Raw genomic sequence first — 13,436 nt, forward strand, 5'->3', positions numbered from 1 at the left:
TCAAAGAGGCACAATACGATCTAGCTACCACAGAATCAAGGAATCATATCGATGAATGGAAAGTGTTGAAGGCGCTATTGACCGCAAGTAATGGTGAGCGTGACGTGCTCAAATTCCAATGCCGAGAGAAATCTCGAGAAATTCAATTTAGTGTGCGCTGTGAAATGAGAAAGTATGCTATTGTGTTGGCCAGGTAAGCGGAAGATTTTGCAGAACGCAATGATTTCAAAAGTGTATACTACATCACCCAAGAGCTTTCATGTAGTCGCCAATCTTTCAATTGTCCTGTGAAGGCCATTAACAGTCCACTGCTCATTCACGATGACGAGCAACTAAAGAGGTGAAAAAAAAACACTTCACCACGAATCTTAATCGTATCGCCTCCTGCGAAGTTTCTCCTCTTCTGGATGGAAAGGCCAGCCACTATAATATGCTGGAATGGACACTTTGACTACGCTGATGACATTTGTTTGTTCTCTCACCGGGTCATTTACCTTCCCCGGATGGCTCTGGATTTGCAAAGAAAGGGAAGTAAAGTTGGAGTGAAGATAAATACCAATAAAACCAAGGATCTCAGTTTGACAGGTCATGACATCTTCCCTATCTGCATTAATGGGCAGGGCATCGAAGGCATCAATCAATTTGTATACTAAGAAGTGTCCTGCCTTCGAACTGGATGTTGACCCATGCATTAACTGCATGTTCGCTTTCGCTGCTTTGTCTAAAATCCCATGATGTTGCTATCTCAATACCAAGATCAAGTTGACACTGTTCTGTGCTATTATTCTTTCTATGTTGATATGTAGGAACAGCGCATGGAAAGTGAACTCCAATGTTTCCCAAAAAGCTTCAGGATGTTGTCAATACCTTTCTGCGTTATATTAAAGAAGGAGTGTAGCGATCTCAGGATATCGTAAGGGAAGCTGAAGTGCAGTTAACGGCGAATGGTGGCGCGTAGGTGTTACAGACACCCAAAACCACACCAAGGGGTATTTGGCAACCGTAGATCTTGGGTTTCATGCCATTGTTGCTACTTAAAAGTTGCTCGAAATATCGAATAGCTTCATTTTGTGATTGAGCATAGTGGTCCATCTGATATCCTCCAATCCTTGACCACTCCTTTCATAAGAGTATTCCCCAAGGTTATATCTGGCACCTTTTCTTTGGTGCTGGTCTCTAATATAGGCGTTATTCATTTCCAACGTATGATTAAGGGTAAATTCAAGAAGGTACTCACTTTTTCAGTTGGTATTATTTTTTCCACCAAAAGTTAGATTAGCGTTGCAGTCGGAGAGATGTGGAAGCGTTTCTTCTCGCAGGACTTTATCATTTTAATTCTGGTTGAACCGAGGTGCTCGTCTTCTAGGAAGTAGCCCGCAGTGATGACTGCCTCCCGGATTCCCCAACTGACATGTTTCTTCCCTGTGACTGTTCACCTTGAGCGCTGGGGCAGCCAGATCTAGGGATCGTCCCAATCCCGAGAAATTTGCTTTTGCTCTCTAAATGGTTGCTTTTTAAGATTTTCCCCCACAGAATATAACGATCTTCCGCCTTCTTTGCTATGGCTTTTGGAAGGTAGACTGCAACCACTTGTACTCCTGCTATATCACACCATATGTCGCCATTTCTGTTTCATTCAAGCCTGGCTATTGAGCGTGTGGTCCTAAGCCAATCCGCGTAGAAGAATAAGAACAACGAAGTTGAACTTCATTTCTCCCTATGATTTTAAGGAAGTTGACCAACATTTGGATTAGTATATTTTTATATGTGTCTGTTGGAGGGATAAGATACGGTACAGTTTTCATAACAAAATCTGGACTATTGATTGCTAAATTAAGTGAACTTGAACAGAACTAATTAACGTATGTACGTGTTCTGAACAGCTTCATAAGTACTTTACAAACCTAGAAAAGTTCGAAACCATCTATTAGGCCACTAACTACTGTCCGCGATCTAATAAAACTCAATTTATTAGATTCAACCTTCCATAGAAGCATACTATTTTCCGTGCGCATAAACATTTTATGTTTATCCGAAATCCTGTAAAATACAGCCTTTCAATACTATTCTAGGATTACGGACCTATTCACATAAATGGCGAATTCGGGCTCAAATTCATATCGAAATGAACGTGTTCATATACTATCTGCATATTGAATGCCGGATACAAAAAGACGTACTATATATTATTCACAACGAAGCTGGGTGCCATTAACTTTGGATTTAGCAGATTTCATGCCATGTGACCCTAACGACTTCTCATAAATACTCTTGTAGGCTGTGGACGATTTTCTGTCATAGGTCAAGTAATAAATGGAACCCGAATACTTATAACTTCAGTATCACGTGTGACCATGTGAGAAATTAATAAAATTCAAATCACTCATGTTATCAAAAGGCATTTTCTCCCTTAATAGGTGCTGTATGTACAGATGTGTGGCTGTATATAAATGGATGTGTGTGTGCCGAAACATACGTGCTAACAAGTCTAGGTTTAAATTTTATGGAGGACCCAAATTATAGTTCAAACATTCCATCCACTATTTATTAGAGTATAGTACATGCATACGTATGAAGAAAACCTCCAAGTTCGATTTATATTCTGATAAGTGAAATTCTCTTTGGGCAAAATTTAATGAAGTTGGAGAAGGTATGAAAGAAAAATGGTTTTCCGACAATTTGAACTTAAAAAGGACGTACCATGATAATTTCACCTTGTTGATGTTGCTTTTTATCCGATATGGGTAACAAAAGGAAGCCGGTGATTGTAGAAAAGATGCCTGCTGGTCGGAAATTGCTTTCCTACCTAAAAATTCATCTTATTTTCTTAAAAGACCAGGTAAATTCCAGCAGCGAGAAGGTGATTTTATGCTCATTTGTTGAGAACTTATATTTTATTTTGGACATGAAAATGGTATTTTAGGAAAATTACGTGCGCTGCTGGTGGTGACTGTTACTATTTTCAGCGAAATTTTTATCTGATTCTTTCTTATCACCTTGGAATGTCGATTGAGGCATTTTTTAAAAAAATTTTCTCTATTTCTCAAGTTAATGAAAAAGTCTTTTTCAAGGTTGAGAGCTTCAGCATTTAAACGTCCTTAGGCTTTCCTTGAACTGTTGTTGTAAAGCTCGACTTTAGGCTTCAAAGTCACTTATAATCATTCTTCTAAAGTATGGTAATAACTGTAGATATTAGTTGACTTTTTAACTCCTCTGTAGCTCAGTGCGACTGGAAGTCCAATGACAATAGCTCCCAACTGTGAATAGTTAAATGTTTTTGGTACTTTTTCAGAAATGCCTAGGTAGTTGGTAGATGCCCCATTATTCCATTCACAATTACTAAACCCCTTCTGATTATCGGATGTCAGACAATCAAGAAAGAATTTTAGCGTTTTAAATTGATATGGAAAAACAACGTCCAGAAGTATTACATGCGAACCTTAATACGGATGTCGATGTCAGGCTCGCCAACTCATTGTTGTATCTAATTTCCCACCTGTCGTCCGTCCTCACTGTGCCAAGATTCCCCTGAGCACTCAATCACGCGGCGCAATTAGCTAACTTCAGCTTTTCTCATTTCTACTATCCACGGCGTTCGTAACCGCGCCTTCTTAACCTCTTCTCCTCTTTCCAGTTACCTTGAGTCCTTGCGATCATTTAGCTGATTATATCCCAGTCCTCCTAACATCCTAGCATTCTCCACTCAAAATTTTCCGGTGATAACATTTTACCCTTCTTTCATAAACCTCGGGTATTGGAAGAATACTCGCGCCGGGTTCTGCAGGTCCTGTGAAGTGTCCAATTTAAATTTATACAGCACGGCATCCTCTAGCGCCGGTGAGAAACAGCCAATAATATCATAGATATCAGCCTGTATTTCTAAAGATCCTATTTAGTTATAGACTTCTCTCTTTTAACATTTTCGCCTCCGACAATGAACTTGATATTATATATGTTCGCCATCTAGTTCACCAAGGTGAAAGCACAAGATGGTCCTAGAGCACAACATAGTTATAGGGGTGTTTCTCTGTAGGCCCTTGTTGATGAGAATCGCTTACGTCTCTTCCTTCGGAACTGTCACTCCAGCACTCTCTAACCAGGCTCTAAAAAGGCTGATTGCTTCGAATGACTACAACTCAGCATTTTCGAGACTTTTACGACCACAACTATCGCTATGTCATCTGCATTATTCCCTCTCCCCGTCACTTCCTCCGGAATCGAATTATTAACTACGTCATTGTACATAATATTGCCAGGGACTTATGTATAACACTCCAATTGGCCAAATTGAATGCATTCCTCAGGTCTAGGGTCACTACCACGTAATATTTGCTGGTATCACATTTCCCGTGATATTTGTAGTCGGTTAATCTGCGGAAGATCGCTAACGGCTCTTCTGTGGTTACTGCCTGAATCCACTTCACATTCAGAGTTTTCTGAAAGGGGTAAGCGCCTCTATCTTTCTTGCGGAAAGCAAATTTCTTTGCTAATTTTTAGCAACATGTTAGGGCACTTGATCTGCGCGAAAGACCGGCTTCTGAGTCGACCGTCAGAATTCCATAGGCGCTCTCCCAGGGGTACCCATCGGCCTCATGTAGAGTATCAAATGAAAAGACTAGTACCTTCAAAGGCTGACCTCAATTTTTAAGTTTTGTTTATAAAACAAAACCTTATTAAAGTCGGGTCAATATCTGTTTAACTCCCTATCTGTCCCTATCTGCCTGTATGCCTGCCACACGCACCTTTGTCACAACGGCTATACCCGTTGACGCGGAATTTGGTGAGAAAGTGGAGACTATGAACGCCAAAACATACAATGAGTTAGTTAGTTAGTGAGCTAAAGGGGGGGGGGGGGGGTTGTCCTTATACATGCAAACGGGTGTAAATTTTTTTCACAGAATAAAATCATGTTGAGTGTGAAATGAAAGTTGAAAGTCAAATGAAAGTTGAAAGTTTGAAAGTTGAAACGTGGTGAGTCGAAAGCGATAATTTTTTAAGAGACCCAAAATACCAAACCGAAAAATCATGAAGATGTCTCTATACTCTATCTCTTTAGTTTATCCTACAGTAGTTTAAAATGGTTTTTTCCATGAAAATTTACTGCAACCCAAAAACACAATAAGGTGAATAGTTTGACATGCTAAACATACGTATACATTACAGGCTGCGTATAAATGAGTAAGTTCTGCACTCAAATATACTTACATGAGAAACAAACAAAACCTTTCATACCTGAAGCATCTAGCTTCTTGACTTGACATTTGATGCAAGATGGTGGTAAAGTGATAATTGCTTTCCCGGAACCATTCACAGAAGTGATTCAACCATTAAACCTCAAAAAATGAAGCTACCAACATAAGTTGTATAGGCCTCATACCGATATCAAGATCATCATCAACGGCGCAACAACCGGTATCTGGCGTAGACCTGCCTTAATAAGGAACTCAAGGCAACCCGGATTTGCGCCGAGGTCCACCAATTCGATATCCCTAGGAGCCCGTCATTGCTCTATCCCAGCCAGGGTTTGCCTCGTCTTCTTTTTTCACCATAGATATTGCCCTTATAAACTTTCCGGGCCTCCGCAGCGAACTGCGTTAGCACTTCGGTGCATGTTAACTTGTTAAATGAGAATCATATCTTTCGCATCCTAGACCTTTCCAGTTCCGCCCTAAAGAGTGGACACCGCCCTCAGACCGCAATGTGTGCGACGGTTTCACCAGAAAACGCAACTCACATCACATCTCCGTTCGCCTGTCCAGTCCCTTCTAAGTTGCTGACCTATGCCCATAATCCAGGCATCTGTAGCACTTGTTGGGGACTATCCGCATTCGTACCCTGCATACTATCCATCCAATTTTTATTTTCCTGCTGCTGAAGAGTATCCTCGCATATTCCACCATTACTTCCACCACGGCGAGTTTTTGGCCTCGAGCATTTACAGAGGTGATACCTATCCCGGCTTTATTAACCTCTGGGCATTCATGCTTTATGGCCTTCTCTACTTCGACGTTTTCTATGAGGCAGTCAATATCCAGGATTTCTAGAGAGCACGTAGGCTCTAGGCTGGAAACAAGAGCCTTCTCCCCCAATAGCCTCTTGACCGCTTCGCAGAACGTACTCTTGCTGGTCGTCTTTGGGCTTAGTTCGACGAGGATCCCACCACCCTTGGTTTTCTGTATGGAAGACACATCTGCTTCGTTGTCTTGGGGTTTCATCCTGTAGCGGATTTCACTAAGGACTTCCGCAAAGTCTTGCCTTCCGTCGGCTTAATAAGCAGAGCCCATGGTCTAGTCGTTCTTCGTTTCCTCGTCTTTTCTGCTACTGGCTTGTGGTTTGCAGTCTCCTTGTCTTTGGATAGATGGGTTTCTGGCGGCATGGTCAGTTCTTCCCTTTTATCCTTCTTCGCCTTATTTTTTTGGACTCTGGAAGTTGATAAAGTCTCCTTCAGGCACGTCGTCTTCTTTCCACTTTTCCCCAGTTCGTTTTGCAGTGGGCTATTTGCGGTCTATTTGGCTCAAGCAGTGTTCTTAGCGGGAGCGCGGCTATTTCCGATTTCCAATCGTCTTCCGCTGCTCTCCATGCTCACCCGTAGAAATAGATGCGATCCAATAGTTCATCCAGTTCCATTAGCCCGTTTTTGACGCCTTTGCTGGCATTCCTCAGAAGGAACGTTGCCGAGAGCGTACGCTTCACCACTGCCGCGCATTTCCTGATGAGTCTTTCCTCTTCCGTTCTAGCTATGACGGTCGACTGGACTAGCACTCCGTTTCTGTCCGAATCCACCTGCTCAGGACTAGCGATTCTGACTGGGTTTTTTTTCGGAACAGGGACACCACTGAGTATTGGAGTTGCCACCCTGCACCTGCTCAGGACTAGTGATTCTCACTGGGCTTTTTGGAATAGGGACACTACTCGTGCCACTAGGATTCCTCTTTATTTGGACGTTCCAGTGTCACATCGTGTATGTCAGACCTCGCCGCCTCTTTTACTGATCGCTGTGATGAACGACGCATTTTTGTGCTGCGCCAAAATGCACTCAGTTCTCCCTCCTTCCCTGATATTTCGTTAATTTTTTTATTGTGTTCAATAGACCGGGCCGAAATAGTCAGGAAGGGGTATATCCTCGGGGACACAGCCCTTACTCCAGTTACCTGAGGCCTGCCCTACGCTTAGCTAATCCCGGAATCAGCGCTCACTTGGGGAAACGCGGTCTACTAATACCGTTTGAGTGCACCCTACCCGACCAGAATCCCGAAGGGGCTGGCTCTTGAGACACGTCACAGCTACCATCTTGGTAGAGCTGGGCTCACATCATACCATCGACGTTGACAGGGAGCTGTTGACTGCTCCTGGGACCCCCAGTGTGTCCCGACGTATACCGGCCATTCGAGGTTCACTCATTCTCGAAATGTTTCCTTAAGGCTACTACCTAGGACACAGGTCTACTGCCAACTAGGGACCTCGGAGACGTCACACCCTTACCGTAAGCGACCCATTAAAGGCCACTTGAGAGTTGGACTGAGATAAACACCAACAAAACCAAGGTTCTCAGTGTGACAGATCATCTCACTCTTCCTAGCTGCATTAATGGGTAGAGCGTAGAAATCGTCGATCAATTTGTATATCTATTAATCGTGGTTTCAACGGAAAGTGGCACGGAACTGAATGTTGACCGACGCGTTAACAGCGCTAGATCCGCTTTCGCTGCTCTGTCTAAAATCTGAAAATGCAGTTCTGTGGAAAGTTAACTCCGCTGTTACCCGAAATTTCCAAGCTTTCGTCAATATATGTCTGCGTGGTATGATCGAAGTGCGCTGGTCTGACACTATCTCAAACGAAGAACTTGGTCGGCGTAGAACCCTGGCACTCGTACGCATGATTAGAAGACGGAAGTGGCAGTGGACAGGTCACACTTTAAGGAGGGGCGGCAATTGCATTGCGGGCTACGTCATGCTGTGGAATTCACTCTAACAAGATGGCCGACGAATGGTTCGCCCTAAGGGCACTTGGTGCAGAACAGTGCAGGAGGATTGCGAGCTTTTCGGGAAGTTCTTGGGGAAGCTGAAGCGCATTCCAAGCAACAGCGAATGATTGCCGGGGAGTCAGGTAAGTAGGAATACTACGATCTTAGTGGTCAGAACCTTTGTCTTTCTTCTGGTTTTCGACTAGCTGATGATTTATTTTGGCAACTTTAACTTGATACAACACATTCTATTTTGAGTTATCCTATGTCGCTCTACTGGTGTGAGCTTATCACGATAGTGTGTAATAGCTCCCCAACACTTTGAGAAGATGTGGGCGCGATACGGAAGCAAAAAAAAAACGAACCATCAAGTGGTAGTCTCCGTCGTAGCCAATGACTGCAAATTTTTTCGAACATCCAGAATAAAACTTCTTAATCTATTGTTCTATGGTCGATCTGATTAGGAATAGGTTTTCTGTCAGTTGAAACCCAACTGACCTTGTAATAAGTTCTATTCTTGATCAGTGGTGGAAGCCAGGTAACGCCGTAAACCTCTCACTATTGCCATTATGATCCCCAAGACCCACTTTGGTATTCAGATCATCACGATCAGGTATTCTCCACTGGATTGGGTTGCTCATAAAATGCTACTTTCTCCTCTAGATCGGAAGTCTTCTTCGGTGCCGCACTTAAAAATATCCCTGATACTAGTTCCCAGGACATGAGGATGCGACTAGCGAATCTAGTAAGCATTAATGTGAAACCAGATACGCGTTTTTTTTCGGTAGGTTTCTTAGTATACAGCAAAATATCCTGTCTTAATTGCTGGCATTCACGTTAAAGTTGGGGCAAGTGCGTATTCGGGGAAGCATCGATGCTCTCATCGAGAATTTAGGAATTCCAAAATCTAATCATAACCGTTGACAAAAGTAAATTTATAAAATGGGCATACATAAATGTGTTAACTTCCTCCATTTACATACAAGGAAAGTTACCTTCTCATTAAAAACTTGTTGATGTTGAGGAAGTATACAAGAATATGAACTCAGACATTAGAGGTCAGCGCCAGTAACTGAGGTTTATATTATATTTATTATAGATCGATTAATTCAATTATTCCCAGATAATAACAAGATTATTTTCAAAATGCTTGACATTGATGAATTCATCTTGCAGGTATTAATTAAATTTAGCCAGGTAAACATCATGCGCTTCATATCTCCTCCCGCCCGTCTGGAAATATATCTAACTGAGAGAACTAAACCGTGTAAAAAATGCTTCGAAAGAAACCTGTTTTTAACTAAAGTTTTGTGTAAAAGTTTATTCTTGAAATATATGCAAAACTAACTATCATTGCAGGTGTGCGGCTAATATAAATTGAAGCTAGAATCTTTTGGGAGCATTGTTTATTAAGCGCTTAACATGGGAAAATCCGTTTCTTATCAGATTATTTCATCAGTTATTCTGATCAACGTCGGAATTAGCTTCGCGATAAATCAACTTCCTCCTGAAGGAGTAACGACAACAACACAACCTCCTACAGTGTCACTGCCTAGGGTAGAGCTTCCTGAAGGAATAGGACCTAAGCTACTGCAAAGTTCGCCGAAACCAGTTAATTTTGGGTCGAGTGTTGTGCGTTCTGATGGAAGTTTCAACTTTGTGTGAGTGATCATGTTAATATTTAAGGAATGATACCAATGTTAATAACATAGGAAGAAGGTAGAAATAGATAAGTACATATATGTATGTATAGATGGGCTAAGTGAATTACTAGTGGCAATCACGGGATTTGTTCCAATCCGCAAAAAGATATAGCATAAGTTTATCGTGTTTAGAGTGTGATTTTAGCAGACTTAAAAAGTACGCATATTTAGATATTTAGATAGAGATACTTTTGATGTAGTCTATCCACAGTTCGCTTTAAAAGCAACATCTTTTAATTGGTCTTTAACCTTCCTTCGCATGTCAAGAAACAGGTTTTCAATTATTTGCAACGTATGTATACGTTGTACCAAGCATAAAGAAGACAGGGATAAATCAAAACTCACTGATGAAAATATTGGGTGATATTGGATCTTGAGACACATAACATATTAATCTAGTAATTTCCAGTAAACAATTGCTGGTAAAACGATTTAAATTTACCGTGAACCGCCACTTTTAGAGGTGTTGCATTTAATTTAAAGTTGTTCTATTTCAAATGGAATTTGGACAAAGTGCATTACAAATCTTTTTGTGATAGAAACTGCAACATTCCGGTTATTTTCAAAGTCTTAATTAAAACAAAGTTCCTTTTAAATATACCCGAAAAAAACTTCTGGATATCACAAGGGCGTCACACTATACATTTATCGGCTTATCCTTCGAACTTTATGCATGCTATTGAGCAGATATTCGAGCGATCCACGGTTGTCATGTTCTAGTTTTCTATAGAGAGTATTAGAATCATAATTTGTATATTTCAATACTATTCAAGTTATAACTAAATCTCTGCCATTATCATTGTCGGTGCAGTACCATTAGCACTGGCGTAGACATTCAAATTGAAGGTTTCCTGAAGGATGTAAACGGAACTCGATCATTAGTTCTCACCGGAGAATATACTTTTCTGAATTATTCAAGATCTTTTCGAGCGGATGAAAATGGGTTTCAGGTATACCTACGTAAGTAGTTCATATATTATGCTTTACAACTACCTGAGTAACAATTCAACTACTTCATTCAGCCATAGTTCCAGCGCAATTGCCAATCAAAGTACTCCAAACTATTACCGGAAGATAAATGAACATGAGCTTCATAATAATTGTACGCTAAGCGCGCAAATATATGTAAATATTTTGTGGTTGATTGAATAAATGAATAAATAAACATTATCGGAAAAAAAGAATATCTATCGATATAGATCATAAACTAGATTTTAGCCACTAATGAACAGCAAATTTTAGTGACAACCGCGTTTTTAACATAATGTTTTAAAAGATTTGACTCTTGTATCTTTTTACCAATTTAATTTAGGAGAAGTTTAATGGGTGTAGCTCTAGTAAACCTATTAACTATAGCCCATAACTGACAGGAACTTCTAGATGTTCCCTACTTCAAGGTTTTTCAGTTTGGTATCTGATATTAAGCATTCTCTGAGGCGCATCAACCGGCTTTGCCCAAATGGTGAACATTGCTCCAGTCCCACGTTTCAAGATTTCATCACTTTCCTTACAGAATCTACAAACAGTCTCCGCTGGTAGTAATTTAGCTCACAATGACTAGTTAATACTCTTATTATAATCTTAAGTCTCCTCTAGAGTTCATAACCCCACATCAGCATTCTGCAATGCGCCATTCCTGATTACTTTATCTAGTATACTTCCGTCTACCGTTCCTTTTCATTTTTTAGGGTCGTAGCCATGAATGCTTCTCCAATTTTACAGAAGAGGTCTGGCCTGCTACTCCTTTCCTAGCCAGCTCATTAGCTGCCTTGAGACAAGCGTATTCAGAACTCCGCCATGCTATTAACATAGCATGATAGTACCAAGCCCAGGTAAGGGAGGAGGGTTTGAGGCAACGTACTTTGTACTATCCTCAGTAAAACAAAAATAAATGAGATCAGGCAAAGAGATGAATAAAGTATAGTTGGAGTTATTCCACTTCCGATCAAGAAAACGCATCCAATATCGTTAGAAATAAGATGATCGGTTCTAGTAGTAAGCCTCGGAAAAATGCTAACGCGTCTGAGTCGACGCGGCAGGACGGGTCTTGGTCCTGTCAAGAAATTGGCAACGGTTCCTGACGCATGGATGGCGTAAGGACTTAAGTAATTTAGTCCGAACAAAACAAATACGTGTCTGCAAGCTAAATGTTGGCACCCTAACTGGAAAAACTGAGGAACTCGCAAGAGCCCTTCGGAAAAAGCACATTGATATGTCCGCTCTGCAAGAAACCCTATGCTCTAGTGCCAAAAGCTGTGACATTGAACGCGAATGCGGTAAAAATGGCTATAAACTTCTTTATTTTGGTAGTCCAAATACTCAATACGGTGTAACCATTGCCGAGTACCGAGTATCCGGATAGCTGAGTGGTTAGAGCGCAAGGCTGTCGTACGGAAGGTCGTGGTTCAAATCTCACTGGTGGCAGTGGAATTTGTATCGTGATTTGACGTCGGATACCAGTCGACTCAGCTGTGAATGAGTACCTGAGTCAAATCAGGGTAATAATCTCGGGCGAGCGCAATGCTGACCACATGGTCTCCTAGTGTACCGTTATGGTCTTGAATGAAGTGCTCTATCACACTTCAAGGCCCTGATCCAACATGGATTGTTGCGCCAACGATTATTATTATTATTATTGCCGTCTCAGAGGGTTTCCATGATGCCACTAAAGAAGTCAAACGATTTGATGATCCACTTATGAAGCTCACCATTATATCAGCTGATCGCACTTTTCACTCCTTCACCACGTACACACTACAGACAGGTCGACCAGATGACGAGAAGGATGCCTTCTGGCAATTTCTCCATGAAAGTACTTGCCACGTGCGTGACTATATCATTATTGCAGGCGACCTTAATGGTCATGTGGGTGATAAGGCAAACGTTAACAGGCGCCATGGAGGAAAGGGGTTTGGAGCGCCCAATGAGGGTGTCGAGCACATAACCGATTTTGTAGACACCCATAACCTTGTACTTATGACAACATGGTTCATCAAACGATTGTCTCATTTTCCTACATTTTATAGTGGCAAGAATAAAACGCAAATCGACTATGTTTTCATAAGACGCCGACATTTTACCAACGCCACTGATTGCAAAGCCGTTCCCTATGAGACCATCGAACCTCAGCATCGGCCGTTGATTGCCGTCCTGCGAATTAACCCACCGATAAAACAGCGTGACGCACTGGCCCGCTGCGAATTAAATGGTGGCGATTTCATGAGAAGAAAGAAGAAATGATTTCACTTCCGCAATTACCAAACATTTCGAATATGGAAGAATCGTGGAAATAAATGAAAGACAAAGTGGTTTTTGCAACCCTCGGGGCCACCAAGCCAGGTAAGCGGTACATACACCAAGGTACTTGGTGTATGTATGTGTACTTACCAACGATAAAACACTCGCCAATTGGCAAATTTATAAGAATGTCAACCGGGAAGCAAACACAGCTACCGCTGTCACCTGAGCGGACTATTGCAAAGATCTTTAAGATAAACTGGACATTCGGATGGCGAAAGAGCTCTGTATCGACTTGCAAAAAGCCAAAACGAACGCAGACTTGATATCGAACCCTGCTGTTGCTTTAATGACAAGAACGGTACTTTGCTTACCACCCGTCGAGCCACAACGGATAGATAGCGGGAATATTTTGAGCAGATTTCAACTGAAGAATTTCCTCATCCTCCACTTCCACAATCATTACCGACATTTGGAGCTGTTCCCACTGTTGGCGCAACTGAAGTCGAAGAGGCAATAAAACGAATGAAATC

General features: G+C 41.6%; 1 protein-coding gene across 1 annotated transcript; it reads left to right on the forward strand.

The window, feature by feature from the left end:
* Positions 1 to 9,351: 9,351 nt before the first annotated feature.
* On the forward strand, positions 9,352 to 10,850 carry LOC119651972. Its single transcript, XM_038055876.1, has 3 exons — positions 9,352 to 9,624; positions 10,478 to 10,626; positions 10,689 to 10,850. Exons 1-3 carry the CDS (start codon positions 9,386 to 9,388, stop codon positions 10,742 to 10,744), a joined length of 444 nt encoding a protein of 147 aa, XP_037911804.1. The 5' UTR covers positions 9,352 to 9,385; the 3' UTR covers positions 10,745 to 10,850.
* The last annotated feature ends 2,586 nt before the right edge of the window (positions 10,851 to 13,436 follow it).

Source organism: Hermetia illucens, chromosome 3 (assembly GCF_905115235.1).
Source record: "Hermetia illucens chromosome 3, iHerIll2.2.curated.20191125, whole genome shotgun sequence".
Classification (NCBI taxonomy): Eukaryota; Metazoa; Arthropoda; class Insecta; order Diptera; family Stratiomyidae; genus Hermetia; species Hermetia illucens.